This window comes from Maylandia zebra, linkage group LG18 (genome assembly GCF_041146795.1).
Source record: "Maylandia zebra isolate NMK-2024a linkage group LG18, Mzebra_GT3a, whole genome shotgun sequence".
Taxonomy (NCBI): Eukaryota; Metazoa; Chordata; class Actinopteri; order Cichliformes; family Cichlidae; genus Maylandia; species Maylandia zebra.
The window spans coordinates 18,405,054-18,429,987 of NC_135184.1; the positions used below are offsets into that span (position 1 = coordinate 18,405,054).

The 24,934-nt window shown below is 40.4% G+C and overlaps 1 protein-coding gene across 4 annotated transcripts in view; it reads left to right on the forward strand.

The window, feature by feature from the left end:
* LOC101464940 (A-type potassium channel modulatory protein DPP6) overlaps nucleotides 1–24,934 on the forward strand; it is a 97,026-nt gene that overhangs the window by 52,078 nt on the left and 20,014 nt on the right. For all 4 annotated transcript variants that reach the window (XM_076876789.1, XM_076876790.1, XM_076876788.1 and 1 more), the window contains 6 exons: nucleotides 8,770–8,884; nucleotides 13,584–13,682; nucleotides 22,886–22,980; nucleotides 23,084–23,158; nucleotides 23,235–23,287; nucleotides 23,692–23,773. In XM_076876789.1, coding sequence (XP_076732904.1) covers nucleotides 8,770–8,884; nucleotides 13,584–13,682; nucleotides 22,886–22,980; nucleotides 23,084–23,158; nucleotides 23,235–23,287; nucleotides 23,692–23,773 — 519 coding nt within the window. The remainder of the gene's footprint in view (nucleotides 1–8,769; nucleotides 8,885–13,583; nucleotides 13,683–22,885; nucleotides 22,981–23,083; nucleotides 23,159–23,234; nucleotides 23,288–23,691; nucleotides 23,774–24,934) is intronic.

Here is a 24,934-nt window from a genome sequence, read left to right on the forward strand (position 1 = left end):
ATTTGCTTTTTGGGGGGTTTAACTTGGAGTATAGTTGCACAGCATTTCATCTCAGAACATGTGTGTTTTTAAGCCATGTTTCTGACTTTATGCGCAAGATAAAGAGTCTTAAAGATAAGAATCGTTTATCTGGACTGCTACTCATAATAAGATAAGTGCGGCCCTTACGTTACTTCTAAATGAGTGGCTGGCTGGGTGTAATATAATTTAAGACGGTCAACATACACAGTGCTGTTGCCTGCAAAGACTGAAGTGTCTAGACCACAGAAGAATAAAAGTACCTCATCAGTTACTGAATAATTTATCCCCAGGTGAACACAGATAATGGCATAAAAGCCAGCAGCATAAATCATTTAATATAGTTTTGACTTGTTGTGAAAGAACCACTCAGTGCACTTGTCTTCTTCTCACTTACCACTCCAGTATATCATTGGTGTCGCTAATACTACTGCCATGCCATCGCAACTACGACCACTGCCACTCACAGAAAATAAGTAGGTCAAAAGTTTTTGGTCCAGAGCTGTACAGGTCCAAGTTTTTATACTAAGAATGGCTCCAATGATCTTTTCCCTCATCTCTATAAAGGCATTTAACCTTTTTATGTTGTTTTTTTTGCGGTTTTAAATTCTCTCATTTTATGGTTTGTTATACTCTCCCCCCACTTTCGAGTTACGCTGCAGCTGCACCCAGCTGTACACCATCAGTTCATCAGCACCAAATGGTAGAAAGACAAAGTTAGCACTGAGATGGTGAGCATTAATCAGTGAAGCAGCCAGGGACGTTTGCTGAAAACATTCTCTGGGGATTGGAGCGCCTTGCGAGCTGAGGGTCATCTTACAGATGGAGACGTTTGCTAAGTTTTTGCAGCTCTGCTACAGTAGCTTAGTCATATTATTAGATTCTCATCAGTGAAGAAGCACAAACGCTAAAGCTGTCTACAAAGCTGAAAAGAGAATAAGGTGCAGCAGAGCTTGTCAGTTTAACCAGCTGAGTTTCTTTATTCTTCTGTAGTGCCGACAAAAGGCGACCGAAACGATACAAAAGTTTTAACATGTTAAATTGTGGCTGCGAGAGAAACGACCCAAAGACTTTATTGCAAAGAATTTTCCTAACAGAGATGTAACGTAGCCCTACTTATCATTAATTTCACATCTAAGGACCAATTTATTACAATTCAAAAGCTTTTCCAGTTGCTAGTAATTAATTTGACAATAATTTTTTGACTGCACAGGCCTGTTTCACACCAGGACTCTAATCAGCTCTGCTGTCTTTATAAACATCAAATAATAAAGTTAAATTAGGAGAATTTTCCATGTTTTCAGTGTTTTGGATCACAAAGTCATGCACAAACAGAGAGATGTTTTCAGAGTATTGCGGTCCAAGACTCTTGCTTCACTCCTTTTCTATACAGTAACTTTACTCTCAATGTAAGTTCATGCTTCCTTTTTACTTTAATTCACCTACTTTGATTGTCTGTGTTATATAGAATAGCTCCCACAGTTTGATTCTCGTGAGTAGGATTGTCACGATGCCAGAATTTCAAACTGGATTCCGATAACCATACTGGTTGGTGCAAATGTATTTGGCTACAGCCCTGTTTATTTCCTTTGCTTCTGGTGACTTGGCAGCATATTATTGTTGCTGATCAAATAGAGTTGTTAATTTTGGCTGCTGCTGTCTGTCTACTTGTGGGTAGACTTTTGTCAGCTTCAATCTGGGGCTTTAGGAGAACAGTTTAGACACAAATAATTGTGGTGTGCTGTTAAGTTAACGCGGTTTATTGACGTTACAGACCGATTAATACTTCAGTACTGCTGTTGAAACAGGAGCTTTATTGATGAGGACAGGGATTTGGGCTTTTTAAGATGCTTCAGCACGTTTTTCGTGCTATTGTTCGGCTGGCAGCGAGGGGAAGAGCAGTGTGTGAAGTTTTGTGTCAGCTGGAAGAGGCAAAGATGCCATTGTTGGTATTAAAACTGTTGCAAATGAGTATCTAGTCTGATTATATGATTGTAATTTTTTTGCAACTTCCTACTTTACCTCAAAACTGCTATCATGTTTTCAGAGGTATAAAAAGTACTCTGGTTATCTTTGGCCATGACTGAGCGCGCTTCTTCTTAATGTTTTGATTACGTGTGCTGACTTATGTGCCCCGGTTCTAAATACTAAAGAAGTGGCCTAACTCCTGTTCTCTTATCACATCCACAGCCAGGTTACTGTATGTCATCTAAACAGCCTGTTGTTTTCCTTTGTTTCAGTTGAGTTGCAGTTCAAAAAGGACAAAGGCTGGACGGGCACATTGAGGCTGGTGCCCTACTATTCATGAGCCAAAAGCCAGCTGGCATGAATTCTTAATCTCACTCGTGAATGGCCATGATTTATTGATGCTGTTCCAGAGGAAAAGTTTCCCCCTATGTCCAAAGGCTACTGCTTCACTCTGAAGTTTTACTGTCCCGAGACAGCGACTACATTACAGTGAAAGGATACATTGAGTTTCAAACATCTACATTCCCTTGTTTCCTTTTTTCCCCTAAATCCTAGGTTAATTTCTCAAGCCCCTTGTTTCCCACATGGCAGTCAGCGGTAATATTAGTCCCTGCTGTACTGTACCAGCGAGCACCATGTTCACTGCAAATCTGACTCAAACAGCTCTCTTGGTTCCCTTGGAAACCAGGTGCTCAAAGATCAGGAAAGATCCATTTCACACTTCAGCAGCGAGCAGAGAGACAAAGAGATGCTTAGACAAAGGGAAAGTGGGAGGGAGAGAGGATTAGAGAGAGAGAGAGAGTGGTAGGGGGGTAAAGGGAGCTTGACCTTAAAAGATGCCTTCTTTTTACAGCCCCTTTGTCTCGAAACAGAATGGAAATAGCAACAAATAGATCGGGAAAAATTCTTGTTGCGTCCTCTCTCTTGGGGTTTTCTGTCTTTTGAGAGATGCCAGTATGGGAATGGGTTTATTTAGATGTGTGTCTGTAGAGAAGAGGGTGGAAATGGCTGCAGTTCTAATTTATTGATGCAGCTTTTATTGTTATCAGCTGTAAGGCATGCATGCGTGCTCTTCACACACAGACTAACAGAAGGAGATGGCCTAATGCAGAGAGCCAGCCTGCATCTGAAATGCTGCTAAAGGTCAAGATTTCCACTTATACACAGATGCACTTTTTCACTTGTTAAGAGCTTTCCAGAAAACTCAACATCTCCCGCAAACTCCTACAGTTTGCTATATTCTGAAACACGTTGAACACCCGGGAAAAGAAACCATGCATCTAAGGTTAGATTCTATATATCTCTGTAGGGTTTGTTTTCTGGAAACTGTGGTGATAATTGTCATGCATTTTTATGTAAGTGAATAGAGTGGAGCTCTCTGTTCTGTGGTTGAGTAGGTGGGTGAAGCGTTGAGCGTTTTAAACAGGGATAAAGCACTCTGCACAGTTAAAGCAATCAGAGCTGAGACACTTTAATAACAGTGGGCTGTATGAGAGAGCAGCTCTATTTTAAAATATATGCTCTTAATGCTCTTAACTAAATAAATGTATACAACATAGAAGCTCATGCTGATGATCCTAACAGAAACGACAATAACTTAGTTATTCTGAAACAAGTCCTTACTGGTTTATACCCTCATTTTATTATATATACATATTCTACTGGTCGTATATCAAATATCTAACCAGTCATTCACATGGCAGCAATTCAATGCATTTAGTCATGTAGATGAGGCCAAAAAGACCTGTTAAGGTTCAAATTGAGCCTGAAAATAAGGAAAAATGTGATTTTGAACGTTTTATGGTTTATTTATTTCAGAAACTGCTGATCTGCTGAGATTTTTCCCACAAAGTCATCTCTAGGGTTTACAGCGACTGGTCTGAAAAAGGGAAAATGTCCAGTGAGCGGTAAATCTCTGTGTGGAAATGCCTAGTCAGAGGTCAGAGGTTAAAGAAAAATGGCCACACTGCTTGAAGCTGATAGGAAAGCTATAGCAACTAAAAAAAGACTCATTACAACCAAGGTATGCAGAAAAGTATCTCAGAATGTACAACATGTTAAACCTTGAGATCGTGCCGCTATAACAAGCCTGCAGTACGAGCAACCTTCATGAAAATAATCACGGCAAAGCATTTAAACAGACATTATTAACACAATTGTACATGTAAAAACATGTTAGTCATATTGCTTAATCGTGTCTGGCGATTAAGGACCCTGGAAAGTACTTCATACCTTCCTTGCCCACAAGCGACTTCTTGGCTTTAAATATATTTTCTCCTCCTGCTGGTAATGCAATTTCTGCATCGGTGTCCATTTCATGCTTTGGCGAGGCAAAGCATGAAATGGACACGATGGACTGGCGTGTCTATTACATGCTTTGCCATGATACTGGGTTGGGCTACAGCAGCAGCAGATCACATCAGATTACAGTACTATCAGCAACTAAGCATCATTTAAAAATCACAGCCTGTCTGAAAATTGTTGCTCGCCACCTCCATCTCTTTATGAGGACAGTGTACTCATCTTCTGATGGCTGCTTCCAGCAGGAAAGTGCACCATGTCACGAAGCTCAAATCATCTCAAACAAGTTTCTTCAACATGGCAATGAATTCACTGTACTCAAATGGCCTTCACAGTCACCACAAAGTGCACTGGTAATATCGTCTTTAGACTGGGAGCTTTGAGCTTTTTCTAAACCTAAACCTAAGCAAATGTTGTACCATGAACTCCTTCGTCCAGGTCGAATGTTGATGTGTTTCTGTAGCCTGCCTACCTCTGAATGTGAACCTTTTTACTCTTTCAAAGTGAAAGCAGCCATATAGGTATTTAAGAAACACTTTTATAATCACTAAATCAAAAGACCCATTCATTTTAAACAAGACATACTCCGATTTACTACTATAAGACAGAAAAAAACGATAAAAGTTGGTAAAGCCTGTTCTGTAGTGAGTTATGGTTACGTTTTTACAAACCACAGCATTGAATAAATATGTACTTTATGTAATACAGTACATAAGTTTCACAGCTCTGAGGTGGAAATGCATTCATCTAATAAATTCAGACAGATAAAGGCCATCTCATATTGGTAAATGTTCAGTACAGCTTCTTACAGCGTTGAGTAGCTTTGAGGCTCACCCTCAGTAAGTGCACTACTAATGCTCACCTTGTTGCAGTGGCTTTGTTGAATGGGCGTTTTAAACAGCTGTGGCAGCTGTTTTGACGGCTCTGTTGTCCACCGTGTAGCACAATAAACATCGATCTGATCTTAGTCAGGTCGGTGTTATGCATCCAGAAATATTGACATACCACTTTAATGGTGGCAACCGTTTCAACCTGAGCTGTTTTAATTTTTTAAATTTTTTATTTATATATTTTTACGGTGAAGAAGGCAAACGTCCAGCAGTCTTTGATTGTCTATTGATCAGGATTGCGGAAAAGCTCTTTGACTCGTAATTGAATGTTCGACTGTCTGTTTACAGAAACTGCCATCCTGGAAGGAAGCTGCTGCTCCTGTTTGTCAAATCATATGTATTCTGCAATTGCACTAGCCCACAGGACCTGTGGGAGATGCATTTGTGATAGAAATGGCGCTCTGCTGTCATTATAGCTGCATTTGTCATAGGTGGAAGAATTGCTGTAACTAAATGTCACAGTGTTTAGAAATATTGTGATGGGAGATTTTTTTTTTCCTTACTTTGTTATGTTGATTATTTCCAAATGCCACGTGTATTGATTGATGTGTTACGCTGGACTGGATCCTGTTACATTTTTCGCACAGATACACAGACAACTCTATGAAGTGAAAAGTTAGCGGTTGCTGAAAGGAGGTCATTATCAGCAAAGCTGGTCGGAGCATCAGCGCCTTTTATTTCTGGTTCGGTCAGAAGTCTGAAGCGATTGCAGATATCGTGTCTTTCCTATTGGGGCGAGATAACACAGGGAGATTAATATCTTATGAACCCAGCATACGACTCCATACACGCTGTTGTGAAAATCCTTACCTCTGCAGCAATGCATCAGCTTATTGATGTGCCTGCTGTTTTTCTATATGTACTCACTGCCTTCGCTATTGATTTGCTTTGCTGTGAGACAAACTGTGCAGAGACAGTAGGTGCGCAAGCAAAGTAAATACACACAGGTGCCGTACACACAGGATCATTTTAAACATTTACTGTATCGTAACTTGCTAAAGTCTTCAAATATATAAGAAGCGCTGTCTCTGCTCACCAGTTGAGCTGTCTGCTTCTCTCTCCCGTGTACACGCACCCCTCATTAACTCATGAGTGGTTCACTGAGCCCCTCCGTACCGTATAACCACTCTCCTGACTGCAGGCAGAGAGAGACCAGGGCTAATTGGTAACATGGTTATGAGCAGCTGGACTGATACGGGTGGCTGAAGCTGCTCACTTGTCTCACTGACTGTGACCAGAGGCATTAATGTGCAAATGTGCGTGTCTGTTTGTGCGGCCACATAGCTGGCAAGCATGATGCACGGAAATCATATCTGGCTGCAATTTCTAACCTCGACCCTTCAACACGCTGGGTGCAATAGAGTAGAGCGATACCCTAATGGGTCGCTTCAGAGCCTTCACTTTAAACACTTCAATTACAATTAAATTAATATAACTTTGCACACCAGTATATTAGCAATAACCCATAATTATAGTGTTAAAGCATGTTTTTGACCAGAATTTAGAAATTCTAGCAGTTAATTGGTCATCAGCACGTGTCGGGTCAGACTGCTCAGTGCTCAGAGAAACTGCAAAATAACCAGGAGCTACATCTCAGAATGTGCAGGCCTCAGTTAGCATGTTTAATGTTAAAGTTCATGACAGCACAATTAGAAAAAGACTGAACAAGTATGTCTTGTTTGGAAGGGCTTCCAGGAGAAAGCTGCTTCTCTCTAAAAAGAACCTGGCAGCACAGCTTTAGTTTGCAAAGCTGCATCTGAATAAATCTCAAGACCTCTGGAACTACTTGACCTCAGAAAACCATATCAGTGTAAGGCCCTCATACCACCTGTCAAGCATATTGTTGATCATTGAGTTGACCATAAACTCCTCTGTTCCAGAGTCAAAAGCTTGTCCAAAACCGGGTCATGCAACAGTACAATGATCCTAAACACAGCAGCAAATCCACAACAGAATGACTGAAAAAGAAAAGAATCAAGGTGTTGCTTTGGTTCAGACCTCAATCTGATCTGAATGCGCATCAACAAATGGCCACATACCTCAATGAACTGAAGCGATGCTGTAAGGGCGAAGGGGCACAATTCCTCCACAATAATGTGAGAAACAAGTCATACAGAAAATGATTACTTCAAGTTATTGTTGCTAAAGATGGTTATTCAGAGGACTGCTTGTGTGCACCTGTAAAACCTCACTCTCACAGTTCATTTCTCTCTGCCACTGTCTGCTGAAGGAAAAAAATGGCAATAGTGCCTTCCTCTGTGTTTAAATGGTAAATGGTCAAATAACTGGAGCAGCTGTGGAAACTCTGCCCTGTACGAGAGTGAGAAGGTTGGTGAGGAGATGGGCTGTGGTAGTTATTTTATTGATTGTTTCCATTTCTGTAAAAGTCACACAGTGTGCCACTGAACTGAAAACAGCAAGCTCTTTTAGAAAGTCGCAGGTCTCTTTTTTCTGCTTACACAGACCTGCAACTGTAACACTGATTCACCTTTGGCACAACACTGACCCAAGACATACTGCCAGGACAATGCAAAGTCATGACTATCCAGAAGGGCCTAGCCTGAGCTTTAAGCCTTGTGGGGAGACCTAAAGATGGCGTGCAAGTCAGTAAAAGGCTTATTTTAAATTACAAATTTTAGTTTTTGAGTTTCAATAAACTGAAAAATAGAGTCTTAAATATACAGCATACTAAAGTGCAAAAAACAAAACCCCAAAGTTGGACACTAATTTCTAAACGATCTATGTGTCAGATGAGGACATTTCTAAATAGTCTAATCGGTCTTGAAAATGGAAATATTTGACATGTGTGCCCGGCAAGCGAAGTTACCCCCCAATCTTAAAGGCAGAGTGAGTGAAAGCCAGCTCCGAGTTCAGGAGGTTAGCACTCATCTGCAGTTATTCCAGAAAACTGTCTGTTCCTGTTGCTTTCTAATGGACGCAGTGTGTCAAGAGGCGGTTGATGGTGCGTGCTTGTGCCGGCAAATCACACAGTAAAGCCACTCGAGGGCTTTTACATTGAAATACTTGAAGATGTGTTTTTGATTGTTGGTCAGTCTTCTCACTGCTGCATGCTGCACTTTTGCACTTGTGTGTCCTGTGGATTTTTGCAGTACGTGCGTTTCAAACAGTGTTGATTAGCCATCTACCATCTGCTGGGCTCCGTGAGGAGAGCAGCTCATTATTCTGCCTGTTGTGTCTGTGTTGAAGCCGTAGCGCCGCTCCAGCTATCAGGCGAAGCTGCGGGGACTCTTCGTATACGAGCAGCGGGGAGCAACTGGATGATGCGCTGTTACTGCGCACAAGTGGCTGAGTTGTCAGCATCTGTCTGACAGAATGAGCTGTCCTCCGGCCAATCTCTACCTCCAACTGTGACAGTACAAAATAGTTCTTTTTTTATTTATGATGAGGTGAACTCTAAACCATTGTACAAAAAATACAATCTCCTGAATGTCATTGTACAACATCTTCTACAGTGAAGTAGAATTGTAGCACTGGAAGTACTTTATTTGCTGCCTATGGGTGCTTGATAGGTGGTATTTTTTCGCTTCTGTTTGTTTTTGCCTCATTGTAATTTAATATTTATGTTTTTCAGGACCTTGTTGGCAGCGCCCCACCTCAGAGGAACTGGAAGGGAATAGCCATAGCCCTGCTGGTCATCCTGATCATCTGTTCTCTGATTGTCACCTCTGTTATCCTGCTCAGCCCTGGTGTGTATAGCCCTCTAGGAAATGCACACAAATACACAAACCTGCATGCAAATATGTTAACACTCAGTGGGTGTGTATTTCCAAGGATGCCAAGGATGCTTAATCCTCTTAGGTTATTATATTTATTCAAACAAAATGAGTAATTTGCATCACGTTACATATCCAGTTTCCTAGGAATTATGTGCATTCATAACTGACTATGGCAAGGATTTAAACTCATGCAAAAATTACAGTCTTCTCTTTAATATTTCCAGATACTGTACTTTTACTGTACTTAAGTGGTATTTTCAAGTATTTGTACTTGAGTTTTATTTATTTGACATATTTTTTACTTTTATTCCCTACATTTTTACACAAATATCTGCACTTTTTAATCCTTACATTTTCAGAACAGGACAGGAAGATGAGAGGATAGATTTAAAGATAAGGAGTTCTCAGTGGTATATGCAGTGTTGGGGAGTAACGGAATACATGTACCGCCGTTACGTATTTAAAATACAAAATATGAGTAACTGTATTCCGTTACAGTTACCGTTTAAAAAGGTGGTATTCAGAATACAGTTACTTTGTTGAAATAAATGGATTACACTGCGGTACTTTCCTGTTTAATATTGTCGCGGGTCAGGACTGTTTGGGTTTTGTTTGACAGCTACGTGCTGTTGTTCCAGGCGGCAGCGTTACGGTTGCCATGGTTACAGGGCGACGCTCTCTCTCTCTCTTTTGACTGTGTGTTTCCTGAGAGCCTTTTCGTTGTTGTTGTTGTGCTAAGCAAACAGGCTCAATGCTACAAGCATAGCTCTAAAGAATGTAGCATCATGGGCAGTGTAGTCCGTGTTGCAGGGAGAATGGACTGCCATACACGTTATGGGTCTGTGAGCGCGAGGAGGGAGAAAAAGGGGAGTGGAAAGGTACGAGTTGTCATTGAGGAAAAACGGGAGCTGGAAGCATGTAAATATAATAATAACCACTGCAGCCAAGAAGAGTGCCTGACGAGCCCAGTTGTAAGTAAGCTATTAAGACTCGACTGTACACCGTGTTCGTGTTTTCCTCCGAAAACAATAAGTTCCGTTGGAGCAGTCTTTCAACGCCTCTCTCTGTCTCTCGCAAGAAAAGTTGACCCACACAACAAAGTAAAGCTATTTTTCGGCTACGAGCCGACAGGGACCCCGCCGTATTAGTCAGAGGTCCCTTTACTACAGTTCGGAGTCGCGGACCTTCAGTAATAGTAATAAATCACACAGCAATAGTACATTCACGTTGTTGTAAAAAGCATGATAATATATTAAGCAATCCAAAGTATTCAGAATACGTTACTGTCATTGAGTAACGTAACGGAATACGTTACAGAATACATTTTGGGGCATGTATTCTGTATTCTGTAATGGAATACATTTTAAAAGTAACCTTCCCAACACTGGGTATATGATAAACTGGAAATATAAAGCTTACATGTAGTGTCCTCATTTTTTAATCTTATATCGGATCTGTATATGAAATAAAGTTATTTTTTCATATTGTGAAACGTCCAGCAAACCAATCTAATTTTTATACTAACTTTGTGTTGTTCAAGTGCTCTGGAGCTTGGTGCAGGATAAACAGGTTAGCTTGTTGTACTGTGGTGAATTCAGTAACTGAATTCAGTATTTAGACCAGCTGCATACGGTCTAGGATAAAGACAGAATAAATACTATACTGTCAGTGTAGTTGATGGAAATCTGCCAAGAAAGTAAACAAAAATCAAAACATCTGCTTGCCTGTTGCTGAGTTCAGTTGTGTAAATCCACCAAGAGCAGCAGTCTGGAGCTCACAACAAAAATTAATATGTTTCTTTTCTCCAACACTGAGCCAATACAACAACTTAGTGTTCCTAAGATAATTTGTTGTGTTGCCGAATCCCACTTCAACCCTTGTATTTTTTGTTTTAGTTGTGGAAGTGTAATCAGAAATAAAGTTTGTATTCCCGTGTACTAAAATTAATCTGTTATTGCATTAAAATATCATTAAGTTCATTTAGATTTGCACAACAAGAGCTCTAGAAAAGCTGCTTTTTACTGTTGGACTTTGAGTTCATTTCAGAGCATGTAAAGTAAATAAGATACATCAGAACTCTTACTGGAGTAGTTTTGAACACAGTTTTGAAGTATCTGTAGTTTTGCCACCTCTGAATTACTCTGACATGTTGATATTCAGCATTCAGACAGATGAGCTATAAATCAGGAGCTCTCTGGCTGAGGTACCAGTGCACACAATATTCCCATTTCTAAACCTATTTACTTAACGTGGCAAATCTCCGTTAGTGAGTTAACACGTGAGGCTGCACGGCGTCAACGCCGTTAGCTCATTAACGCGTTAGCACGGTTAGCTTGTTAACACGCTAGCGCCGTGCAGCCCCATGCACAGGGCGATCCGCGTTAACTCGCTAACGGAGATTTGTGCATTAACGTCATGTTAACAAGATTAACGCTGACAGCACTAATTAATTTATATTTCTATATTTTTATTTATGTATTTATAACAGTAGCTCTTTTTTCCTTTTTCAAATGTATCTATTAGTATACTGTAGGTGGGGGGAGGGATTGAAACTGTGGTCTCAGTGAAGCATGGAGCTATGGAACTTTTTTTTTAAATAACTAACTAACACTGTCTAGTGTCTGTGTGTTTGAGAAGGGTGCCAGCTCTTTTCACTGCAAAATAAATCTACCTAAGGGTACTGAATAAAGAACCTTGAACTTGAACTTGAATAACAAAACGCATTAGACAAGTGAGACGAAGCTCTGAGAGGGCAAGGCTCTGACAAAGCTACACAGTCACCTCAGCTGATTCTATAAAATAATAAATGCTAAAATAATTGCAATACAGTGTGCCAGAAGTTGCAGAAGTTATTGAAAATACCTCCAAAAGCCTTGGATTCTCATGAGCAGCTAATCATTGTTGGCTGTGTCGTAATGTCGCACCAAAACCCATTAGAATGTGTGAAGCTTTTAAATTTTCCTGGCAAGAAATCAAGGTGAGGAGAGAGAAAAGTACTCTAGCTGTTTTTCAGTGCACACAAATTCTACACACATAGTGTGCAGAAGGAAGCATTTATCTGGCCGTAAAGAGAGGCTCGTGCTCATGACAGGATGTAAGCATTAATGGCGTCCGTCTTAGCCGGGCTGTAATGTTTGAACACTGGAAAGACAAAAAAGTCCAAACGGTAAATAAGTATTCCTGAACTGTGGACAGTTCTCTGAAACAGTTCGGGCTAAAACGCTTTCTGCTTTGGTGAATTAAAAGATGAGTTGAGTGTCCTGATTGGTCCAGAGTGCGGACGCATCTTCATGATTGTTAAGCGTAATTCTTTGTTTTCAACTACAGACTTTCTTATGGATGTGGAGCTGTAATGAAGCTACTGACAAGTGGATGACCTTTTGAACAAAAGTGATGGATCCTCTGATGCATCATTAAGACTAAAAAACAGGAAACATGGGAAGCCTCTGGTCCAGCTGAATCTTCTGGCTTAATCAAAACATTCATATGATTCACAACATTTTTTATGGCTGTTATAAACAGAAGCTTTGCAGAAAGAACTAAAATCAAGTCCTTTTTGCAGTTTGTGAACCACAAGCCATGTGCTGCCTACTTTACTTAGTACAGCCAATATCTCCAAAACAATCTACATGAACTCGTAGCACTGAAAGAGGCGTTTGCTGAATCTCCCCATTGCAGAGACGCCTCACATGAAATCGCAGTTGTCTTGATTTGACAATCTTTTTTCCACAGGGAACGGTTTTACAGAGGACATTGTTTCTCTGCTTGTGATTTTACACCAGTTCTACCAGTCATCTTCTCACTAGCTAATGGCCCTTTTAATGCGCAATTCCATTCAGGCCTGTTTAATGGAGATCATTATGCTGTAAGAACTCCAGCCATTTGTCAGATTGGCAAAGCATCAGAACACTGTTTGCCTCGTGCCGGAAATTAGCTTTCTCCTCCTCACTCTGCAGATTCTTACCAGGCAGGAGAGTTTCTATGACGTTTCAAGTCAGTAAACACTCGACAGCACTCGATGTGGTATTTACACGCGCACATCTCGCCGCTCAGTCACAACGCGAAGAGTGCCGAAGAATCTGTCAACTTACCATTTTGTACAGTAAGACCGGGCTGTCAGCCGTCGTGACAACTCCTGTCTTAACGGTGCTTTTCTAAGTAAAGGTGTTCTATAAGATGCCAAAAGGGTTCAAATGTTCACCATTTTTCCTTCCTCACATCCAGACTCACTCGCTTGTTGCCCCCCTGTTGTCTGCTCCACCTGCAGTTCAGCTGTCGGCTTCAGATCTCATTTTGGGTTTTGAGTCGCCAGGCAGCTGCTGAGAAACTCAGCAGGAAGATGGGAACTGATGCTCTTAGACCAACAGAGCAATACCAGAGGCTCTTTAATGTTTGCTCTTTGTGCTAAATTGACCCTCCTGTAGCAGGGGAGTAGTTGCTGGATTCCATCACCTCCAGAGACAGAAGAGGAATGTACAGTAAAACAAACGTGTTGATAAAAAAGTCAAAATATTTCCTTCAGTGTTTGCTATAAATAATAAAATAAAAAAAATCTGGCAAGACTGAAAGACAGCTATACCGCAAAATAATTTATGACCGTAAATATGTGGGCTTCTGTGTGTCATGTTCAATTTATGCATGTTTATCCTTTTGTGAAATGCTCTGACAGGTGAAGATGACAGCCTGGCCCTTAAGAAGAAAGTAACCGTAGAAGATATTTTTGGTGCAGACCTTCACATCCATGACCCGGACGCTAAATGGCTGAGCGGTGAGTGAGCGAACGTGTGTTTGACGTTTAAAATCCGTCTCTCGTGTCAAAACACAGAACATATCCAGACGCTTTATGACAGCCGTCACACAGAACATAACATCGGCATCAAAATCAGGCGTACACGTACATGCAGCAGCCCGGTTTTTCCACCTATTATTCAAGTTCAGGCAGTTCAACTGCATTCGATAACTGTAAACTGTTCAAGGTTTAAAAAATAAATAAAAAAATAAAAATGTGGGTATCATCGTATAAATTCTAAAAGAAGTCCGGCCTTCTTCCAGCGATTAACAAGTTGGATAACTAACATATTTCCTGCAGCATTGGAGTTAGAGGAAGCCTTGAAAAGTTGTTGCAAAAGTGTCCAAACATTTTGTTGAATACTTACAAAACACTCACTTACAAAAGGTGTTGGAACACCCTGTGTTACTAAACCCGCTGATACATCATTAGGACTATAGTGGTGCAGAAGGAAGAAGTTTATATTGGCATTGAAATTATGGGGAAAAGCTGAGTAACGCAGGAAGCCCGAGGGTTCATCCTGCAGCAAAACACCTTCATTACATGGAAAGTCCAGCTCAAGCTGGTTTGGGATGAAATTAATGCAGGGGTGAAAGAAAAAAAGCCTGCAAATGATACACCACATTTTTGTGCTGACCTTTTCAAAACCACTGATTTATATTCATTGCAGAAAGAATTCAAATCATGAAATCAGTTTGGCTGCTGGATGAGAAGAAAAACAGTTTTCATTTAGGATTTGAAGATTTCTAGAGAGAAAATAAAACTCTATTTATTCAGATGTTGTAAAAACTTTGATTGGTAACATATTTTCTTGGTTTGTCCATACAGTATAGTACAATAGAGTGATTATATTTTCTCATAAAAGAAAAATAGATAGTCAAGTCACACACAGCCAACGTGCTAGAGCAAGCCCAAAGCCAGACACCCAGCAATAAAGGGAGGCATAGAAATGATTCATAAAGAACAAAGAAAAGCAAAATGAAGGAAAAAGAAAGAAATGGTGCAAAATATCTGATGCTAACGAGTGCAGTGTTCCTATATCTAAAGTTTTGCATTTATTGAACTGTCCTGTAAGGACATCATTTGTATCTTATAAGGATAAGATACAAATGAGGGATCGGTTTTGAGTAAGTTGCTGAGCGAGGTGCAACAGCACAAATAAACTGATATAACTGAGCAAATAAAATATGAAATATTTTTAAACCTGCTTGTTTCTAAAGCTAATGGAGTTCCACACTACCTCAAATAAACATTACAATTAGTTCAACAAACAATAACTCTGATTATTCACCTTAAACACACGTTACATCCTTGGAGTCAGCCTTTGAGCCATGCAATACAAACTGAGCATGCTGTGTGCCAGTCAAAGTGAAAAGATGCACACTTAATCAGCGTCCCTGTGTCCTCTTTTGCCTTAATAAGGTAGAGAATAGGAAGCTGCTACCTGAGCTCATAAAAGCTAAGTCTGTGCCCCCTGGTGTTCAGCAGGAGAAGTGCTTTATGTTCTTGAATCAGCACTACTTTGTTCCTGTGATGGTAACTTTATAATAACATTGCATCATGATAGATAGATAGATAGATAGTAGGGGTGCAACGATACACAAAATTCACGGTTCGGTTCGGTTCGATACTTTGGTGTCACGGTTCGATATTTTTTCGATACAAAAAAATGTTCATGCATTTTTAATTTGTCATTTATTAAAATTATAAATATATATTTTAACTCAAAAGTACAGTTTTTAAATTTAACCCTAACCCTTGTGCGTGTTTTTTATTTTGACAGCGAATGCGCACCTGTGGACCACTTATGTGCAGCCCTGGTTATTTAGCTCGTCATATTGCAGCCACAGAAATTCTTTTGTCCATGAAACCATAAAGCTGCACTTTCTTTTTGCCTTATAGTCTGATTTGTCATAACTTTTCCGTTTTGTGGTAAGCTTTTCTTTGGCTGTCACTTCTTCACCCTGACCTGTCTTATTGGCTCAGCAGAACTGAAATGCTTTTACACACGGACTCACATAAGCTCAGCGATTCTCTGCGCGATCAACCTCTCACATGTTTAAGCTTGCTGCGGGAGATTTCACTTGTCATGTTTGCATAGTAAGCTAACGATTAATAAGACGATGTCAGAGGAATTGGTGCACAAATTATCATCACTCACAGATCAGTGCTGTCGCTCTCTATACACAGTTCGCACGATTGCAAAGTGAAAGCAAAAAAACAAGCGCAAATTCAAACGCGACTTCAATATGTCACATATTGACAGTGGCTCACCGATGCCAATGACATAATTACCCAGCTACATTTCTGAAAGAATGCAAAAGCATTGACATATATTTTTCCTACAATAGCCCGACGGGCAGGGAAGAGATAGATTTTGGTAGCCCGACTGAAAAAATCGCTAGCTTCGGGACGTCGGGCTAGCGATATTGCAAGCCCTGTATCTGATTGAGGAATCACTCATCTTTGGAAAAGAGAGTTTATTACAGAGAAATGGCTCTTTCCAAAATAAAAGCTATACTATCCGCTTCTTCTGGGCTATATTCTCAGCAGCATAAGGAGAATCATGTGCTAACAGCGGTCTAAATGACTCGGCTAAAGTTAGTAGCATGCTTGCTTTTTTTTGTCTGCTTCCACTTGTCTTTGCACTAGGATGATGTCGGCGTAAATGTGCAGTCATATTCGTTGTGTTCCCACTAGTGCTTTCAGGTTAATCTCGTTGAAATGACCTTAACGCCACAACACGGCAAATCTCCGTTAACGAGCTACCGCCGATCGCCCCGTGCATGGGGCTAGACGGCCAACACGTTAACGAGCTAACTGCGCTAACACACTAGTTCACACCAGTGTAATTGAGCATTGCATGGCACATCCAACATACTGTTTTACTTTAGTCCATGACTCGCTTACCTTCAGGGTCATACGTCACATGAAAACCAAAATAATTCCAAATGCCAGACCTGAATGAGGTTCAATTTGCCTGTTGCAAGGAGAGCTTAACTTCTGTCTCGCTAGCTTGCCCTGCGCTCTTCCTTCTGACTATGCTGTCTGTGTTGAGCGCTCAGTGGATCTGCGCTCAACAGTGCAGCCTAGGCGGAGTAGTCGAACACAGATTCACTGAGCGCTCAACACAGACAGCATCGTCAGAAGGAAAATTGATAAAATAAATTACAAATGTTGTATTGTTCGATACATATGCGTACCGAACCGAAAGCACTGTATCGAACGGTTCAATATCGATACGAATATCGTTGCACCCCTAATAGATAGATAGATAGATAGATAGATAGATAGAATCTTCTGCCTCCATCTCTTCTATCCCGACCATCCTCTGTCACACCCACACCAACCCTCTGCATGTCCTCCTTCACCACATCCATGACTCTTTGAGGTTTTCCTCTTTTCCTCCTGCCTGGCAGCTCCATATTCATCATACTGTGTCTAATATATCCACCATCCCTCCTCTGCACATGTCCAAACCATCTCAGCCTTGCTTCTCTAACTTTGTCTCCAAACTGCACGACCTGAGTTGTCCCTCTGATGTACTCATTTCTAATCTCGTCCCCCTTCAACTGTGCCACCTGCAGTTCTGCCTCCTGTAATAAATAACACGAACAGTATAAATATAAGAAACAGCAGCAAGAAGGTTTGATACAGAGATGTCTTTATGTCCTGACAGGCGTGTTCACCTGTCACAAATAAAAGAGAGCTGTTGTACTTTTTTTTTTACAGAGGAATGATTTTTCCTGAGGTGTTCTTCATGTCAGCCCTGCTGCCTCTGTAGTGTGCAATGGAGTGGGTGCGATGGGTTTTCCATGTTCAGTGACCCCCTGTCTCTCACTGACTCAGTGCCTCCAGTGATGGCAATAATGATTCCAGTCTTGTTGATCCTGCTGGCATGTGTGGCACTGATGATGCCCTCCCAGTAAACAACAGCAAAACAAATGGCAAGCGTTGCCACAGACCACAGAAGTTACCAGTAGTTACTTCTTTTTAAGATTCATATCATACAGAGTGAATAGTATAAGAAGTTTTTAAAAGCACAACAAAGTTAAACATTAAAGCAGTGTTTTCTACCCTTTTGTCTTCTGGCTTTAGCTTACCCAGTACAAATGTCTCTGATTTTAATAGCTCATCCAAATCGTTTTTCCCTCTGAACTTCATTCTCAGTTTCATTCAGCAGGGTGTTAAATATTTAAAGCGCTACATTATGACACTGAGTGGATACTTGGGTAGGGCAGGGGTGTCAAACATAAGGCCTGGGGGCAAGAAACAATCTGGCAATCACTACAATCTGGTCCACTGGACATTTGGAAAATGTTGAGTGTTTTCCATTCATATTAAACCAAACTAATTAAGTGATAGATCCACAATTAAATGACAGAAAAGTTCTTGTTTATTACTTTTAGAAATTTCTGTTTTTAAAAAACGAAACAAAAAAAACACCCCAGATTTTTCTGTGAATTAACAAAAACTATATTTTATAATTACAGGATAGTCTGGGCAATGAACTGCTAGAATGGTTTCTGTAATTTTACACATTTGTCATGTAGCCTCACTGATCCAACCCACTTAAAATAAAAGTGGGATGATGTAAAATTAGTTTGACGTTCCTGCTGTAGGGGCTACAATGGTTGTAGTGTACATTAAATATGAATAACTTTACATAACGGCATATTACGTCACACTTGTTTTTGTTGCTCAACAAACTTATGTAAAGTAAAAATGAATAAAGTAAATAAAGCAAAATGAATGCTGATGCAATACTGTTCGCATAAAAGTAAATACTGCACAGAGAAGGCGCTGCCTTGGTGGAGGTTTGGGACCTTCAAAATAAAGTTCTGATTCAGATTTCAATAAACTTTTAACTCATCAAGTATCTCAATGAAAAACACACAGTCTAAGTCTAAAACAAAAAAAATAAATTGCTTGTAGTTTGTTTTTGTGCTCCCCTCTCTGTATCCACTACTTTTTCAAATTTCTGTTTGCCGAGAGATGAGAAGAAGGCGATTGATTAGGGGGGAGAAAAAGCATATTTGGTCAGACATAAAATCAAATCTAGAAGATGAGTCATAAAACATTTATATTTTCTGAAATTTTTGCAAATCTGAGTTCTGCTTTATGGTTCTTACAGTCATACAGAAAGGCTGCCTTGATTAGGAAACAATGTTCAGATCTTCTTTGAGAAGTGAAAGTGCTGCGTTCAACCTCTTCGTAAAAGTCGTACTGCGGTTATTAGCTTGACACACACTGCATGAAAACACCTGAAGACTCGCATGCGTACTTTTAAATGCAGCTGTTACTTTTCATGTAGCGCACAAGCACAAAACGACCTTACATCTGTCCTTTTGTTCCACTGTGCAGATTGTTCGACTGATTACTTACATTACAGGCTTATTAACATATAATTAGTTAAGTTTGCGTGTTTCTGTGCCCTTCGCTCACAGCCCTGATGAAAACGTCCTCGGCACCTGACAAAACTCCAGGAATCAATTATGTGACATTGCATCTTGTCAGCTACATTAATGCAATCAACCCCCATTTGGCGCTAATGACCTTCTGATAAGATACCCGATGGGACAAGCTCACACTTGAGCAGTCCTCATCAATATTTTGTGGGCTACATTCACAGCAGTGCGTAATTGATCCCCACTGCTCTTTGATCACCGCTCGCATCGGTAGTCTTTGGACTCACCTATGAGTTTCTCACAGACTCCGATTCAAAGGCAAAGTATTCGACCTTCGGATTGATCTCTAAAACAAAGAGCTCCCACTGTCTGTCTGAAGCGCTCGTATCTTTGAAATACACACAGAGAACAGAGCATACGGTATATAACAAAACTCACTCCATCCTCATTAAATTCAATCCATTTAATCCAGTTTTACCCAAGAAAGCCCTAGAAGAGTGAAGGCAACTTTAAACAGAGCCCTTTCGCAACCAACAGCAGCAACAACAAAAAATTAGTACATCCCTCCTCAGCAGACTCCCATCCTTTTATATTTTGCATGCCCGTCTTTATATTTGATGATGGACTCAATCTTCTTGGGCAAAGATGATGCCAGACTGAGGAGAAATGTTCTCCTCTTTCTCGCAGATGTTTTTCTTTTATCTGTTCTTTGCTGCGGGGGTTTTGTTGCTCTACCTTCCACTTTTAAAATAATCCAAAGATTTTCCAGTGGTTTTCATTCAGCGAGCATCCCTGCCCGTGTTTTCAGTTCTTGTCTTCTTTAAAAACTTTGTGTGTGTTAGGCAGCATGTTTTCATGTTTGAAAATACCTCCTTCATCAGTGTTTTGTGATCGGTAACACAGGTCACTGGTCTTTGCCGTGTCATCAGCATTAGAGCCACTAATAATGTTTTTCTTTTCTTTTTCATGATGTGTGACAAACATGAAAAACACTTCACTCTTGACGAGAGGACAGCTTCACGCGACGTCCTTCTTCTTGTCTTGTTGTCACAGAAACCTGTCTCAATGCAAACTTGCATAAACTGCAAAATTATGCATTTTGCCCAAATCCTTTTGGCAATCCGGCTCCTCCCATACCTCAGCAGAAACAAGGGAGAGCAAAAATGTCCACAAAGGTTGATATGACACACTGCAACACAGTTTGAAGGTCACTTCCCAACAGGGTGCATTCATTCTACACTCCTACAATTTGTCCACATCTACTCAATCATCCAGAAAAGGCTAACAGAACTCCTTCACCTTTAGTCTAGAAGGAGTGGAAATGTTATTTAGGCAAGATCACTGTCTGAGTTTCTAATATTAGATAGGAGAGAGCATCCTAGGCACAGATTTTGAGAGACTCTTGTTAGAGACTGCTGGGTCATCGTGACCTCTAAGTCCTTATAAAATGGAGGGGCCTGCTCTGAAAAGAAAAGCCTTTCACAGTCCCTCCTAACCACTGCTACAGCAATGTTTCAGCTTAAGGTCAGTCCTCTAGTTTGCTCTGCTTTGTTCAGGTGAGTCCTTACCAGGTGGCGTGAGAAAGCAGTGGCTTTCTCAGGCTTCCATAAATATGTCCATGCAGTTAGCTTTAATTGGAACTGTATAATTACTTTTGTTGCTGTAGTCACAGATGAACTGATTTTTATTGCACTAAGGTTGTATTTTGAGGTCTTTCTTTGCAAGATAGTCTATTCAATTCAATTCAATTTTATTTATACAGCACCAAATCGCAACAACAGTCGCCTCTAGGTGCTTTATATTGCAAGCAGACCCTACAATAATACGTACAGAGAAAAACCCAACAATCATATGACCCCCTATGAGCAAGCACTTTGGCGACAGTGGGAAGGAAAAACTTCCTTTTAACAGGAAGAAACCTCCAGCAGGCTCAGGGAGGGGTGGGGCCATCTGCTGTGACCGGTTGGGGTGAGAGAAGGAAGACAGGATAAAAGACAGTTTTGTGTTGTTGTTTTTTTTAGTAATGAATAAAATCAAATACTTTACATGAACCTTTTAAAATAAAACTTTTCAATTAATTAAAATTCATATCACAGGTCATACATATGAGTGAAGTACACAAAGCAATGATGGCTTTGCCTGATGTAGCAGATAACTGAAATAGTGGCGCCTTTATTAGTCGTTAATATTTCAAATTAAGTTTTTGTAAATCAGGGTTTTATCATAGTAAAAACAAACTTTATGACTTCCAGCTGAAATGTTTCTCATAAAATTAATTAATTAAATTTGGCTGAAAATGACACATTTTATATGCATCTGTAGTTCCTGAAAATTGTCAATGATGGGATGTGAGACAAGTGCTTTTGAGTGACACAAACAGATGGTAACAAAATGTATTTTGCTTACCTGTTTCAGCCTGAGCAGAGCCGCTTTCATTGTAACAATTTTTTTTTATTATTATTATATCTTTATAATCAGATATTATCAGCTTTAGGATATTGATATGCAAGTCTGTGAATTGTAATATTCAGGCTGATGAAGAAAATACAGTTAGTACAGCAGACACTTCCCTTTAGAGGAAAGAAGACATGAATCTCAGTGCTAAGCTAAGGTCGCTGGCACATTGAATACTCAGAGCCTTTCTAACACTGACCAGCGGGAGATACGTAATTCATTACTATTAGATCATAAGATAAACCTTGTAGTTTTCATATAAAACAGATGAAAGGCCTGTTTGGCAGCTTACTGCTGCTTTAAATTACAACTGGCTTCATTAAAAACACTTAGCTGTACATAACCTGCCCGGAACCATAATTTATACAAGCAACTAGCTGGTGAACTTGGTTGAGTCTTTGATGGCTAAAAAGAGATATTCCCATGAACCCCAAGTTATTTATATTGCTCTGTAACTGTTGGATGCATAAATAAATGATGAGTAATGTTGTCATATCAACTTAAACAGTAATGATGTTGAGTTTCAGTCTTTGTGCTTCACCTCTATGTTCCCAAAGTGCTCAAAAAATCATCCAAGAAAAATTTTAAAACATTTGGCAAATTGTAGGTTAAACTGGATACTAAAGTGGAGTGGTGTAGGTGGTCATTACTACATTATTTCTAATTAGTAGTCATACTAAACCCATGCTTTTATTTAAACTGTTATTGTGTTGACAACTTCTGTCTACAGGTAGTCATGTACTACCAGGCTACCTAAATATTACACCTACTGGAGCTGCTTAACCATGGAAACCAATGGCATGAAGCTCCCAGCATGCAGTTTTTGTGCTGATGTTAATGCTGCTTTGCAATAATACCAATTACAGCTGATTGAGAAGTCTCTAGGATGGAAGAAATTTCACAAACGGTGGCCCTTCTATTACAGTACGACACTTGAATTCAGAAAGAGCCATTCTTTCACAGATGTTTGTAAAGGCAGGCTTCATGGCTAGATATTTGATCGTATACACCTGTGGCAAGAGGACTGAAAACACCGGAATACAAAGACTGAGATGACGTGGACCCTCCACAACAGTCCCAGTTTTCCAGTTTTTCCCAAGGGGGCTAGCCCTTTGGAAAATTAACACTGGATTAAAGGTGTGGATTTATACTTTTGCCCCTGTAGTGTATATACTGAGAACTGCCCTTGTGGTGGGACCTGTCGCAGTAATTATTACACAACAGGAAAACCATACTTGCTGCACTTTCGTTGTCTGTATCTGGGAACAGGAACTGTATGAAATATCATCTCACCCTCTGGTGTTTGTTTTTCATTCAAAGACAATGAGCTGCTGTATCGTACAGCGGAAGGGGATGTTGTCCAGCTTAACATTGACACCTTGGAGCAAAGGGTTGTCGTTCCAAACCAGCTGTTTGTGAGTACATTTTCTCCAAGAACAGTAACTTTTACTATCTGCTGCTGTACTGAGTGTGTTCCTGATGTGAGTGTGTCTGTATTTTTGTCTGTATCCCATCCAGGATAGATCCAGAGCTGCCAAGTACCAAGTGTCTCCAGACATGCAACATGTGCTGTTTGCCTTTGAAGTAAAACCGGTGAGAAATCTAGCTGAAATATTTTGTTTTCTCAGACTTTGTCCTTTCCTGATCGCAACTTTGTTTTCTTCCACAGAAATACCAACACTCCTATGAGGCGAAGTACATCATTTACAGTCTCGTGACACAGTAAGTACAAACTTTCTGTCCTCTTTCTCGACAAGTCTTTACTCTGACCATATGTAGCCTGGCACTGACATCAGCGCCATTTACCTGCGTACTCTAGAATCTTATGGGAATGCTTTTTAATTCACTTTAGTTTGGGGCGAAGCTTTTTGGCCTGTTTTTTAGCCTTTCATCCATCTATGTCTGCTTAGTTCCCTACTGTTCTGTATTTGTAGCGAGCCAAGCAAAGTCAGCTTGTGCTAAAAAAAAGGACATGGTTGATTGATGAAACCTACAGTGAGGGAACAAGGCTGAAAAGCACACGACTTCTTTGTCTGACTGTGCATTTATATTGGCATATAACACGTGTGATGTGCATGCAGTATACAAACCAGCAAGTATGTTCTCATGATGTGTTGTCTTCACAGGGAAACGTGGCCTTTAAATCCCCCTGAGGTGCATGAAGCTTTCCTGCAGTTTGCCGGATGGGGGCCCCAAGGCCAGCAGCTGGTAAGAAGCCTGTACCCTTGGGATTACACTCCCTGAGTTCTAGCTCGCAGGTAGAGATCTGTCAGTATCAGTCTGCCCTCACAGAGGAGGCACAGCAGTGGCTTGTCACAGTGGCACAGCCAAACCTTGTGGTAATAAGGTTTATGCACTCTGTAATGACCACATTTAGATCTCTTAGGTGAACGTCCTTTGCTTTGACCTCCATCAATGTCAGCCAAGAAGATCTTTGCTTTGTGACAGCTCGCGAGCCGGTGAGAGACACAGTGGCAGATGGCATCTTGGTGGCACAACCCTTGGCTTGGGCAGTATGAGGTTGCTGGGAGAGGAGCAGTAGACACACAGCAATGATGTGTGTGCATGTGCCTGTTTTCATTTTAGACCACAGCATGGTGAGGATATGTTGGCTTTCTGGCACATCTTCAAATGTTTGAGGGTGTAGGACTGGAGATAAGCCTCAAGGTTACGGCAATGAGCAAAGGGTTGCATTGCACCAGTGTCGTCACAAAGGTCAGCAGGCACGTGTTTCCACACGTGTTGGTCTGTGATGTCAGCCACGTTTGGGGGCAGCTCATGTACAAGGATCCCGTTGCTTGGAGACAGTCTGTATGATTATGGAAACAAATTCTTAATCTTCAATTTAGTCTCACTATTTGGAATTTCCATTCAGTTTACTGACAGAAAATTGCTTTTTTCTTCTTTCCTTTTTTTTTTTTTTACAAAAGAAAAACATGTTTTGCTGCTTTTACCTTTTAAAACATGAAGAGTACAGAAATAGTTCCATGATGATGTTCAAACAGAAGTCCTTGGATTCAGCATAGTTAAAAGATGTGTCTCTCCATACACAAAGGGATTTAAAATGAGCTCTACTGAGAAAAAAAAAGGTATCTGGATTAGTTCCAGCTATTGTGAATCACTAAAACTATTTTTTCAATGAAACACTCAAATATTAAAATAGTTGTCTGTTTTTAATGGACTTCAGTAGAGGTCAAATACTGTTGGTCAATCTGTAACTTTTTTTATAATGAAAACTCTGAGCTGTGACTCAGATCTTAGAAGCAAGAGAATTGTTTAGCTGTTCTATAATTTTTTATGGAAAATCAGCTATTTTAGGAAACCATATCTAACATACACCATACTGCCAAAAGTCTAGCTGCACGCTCA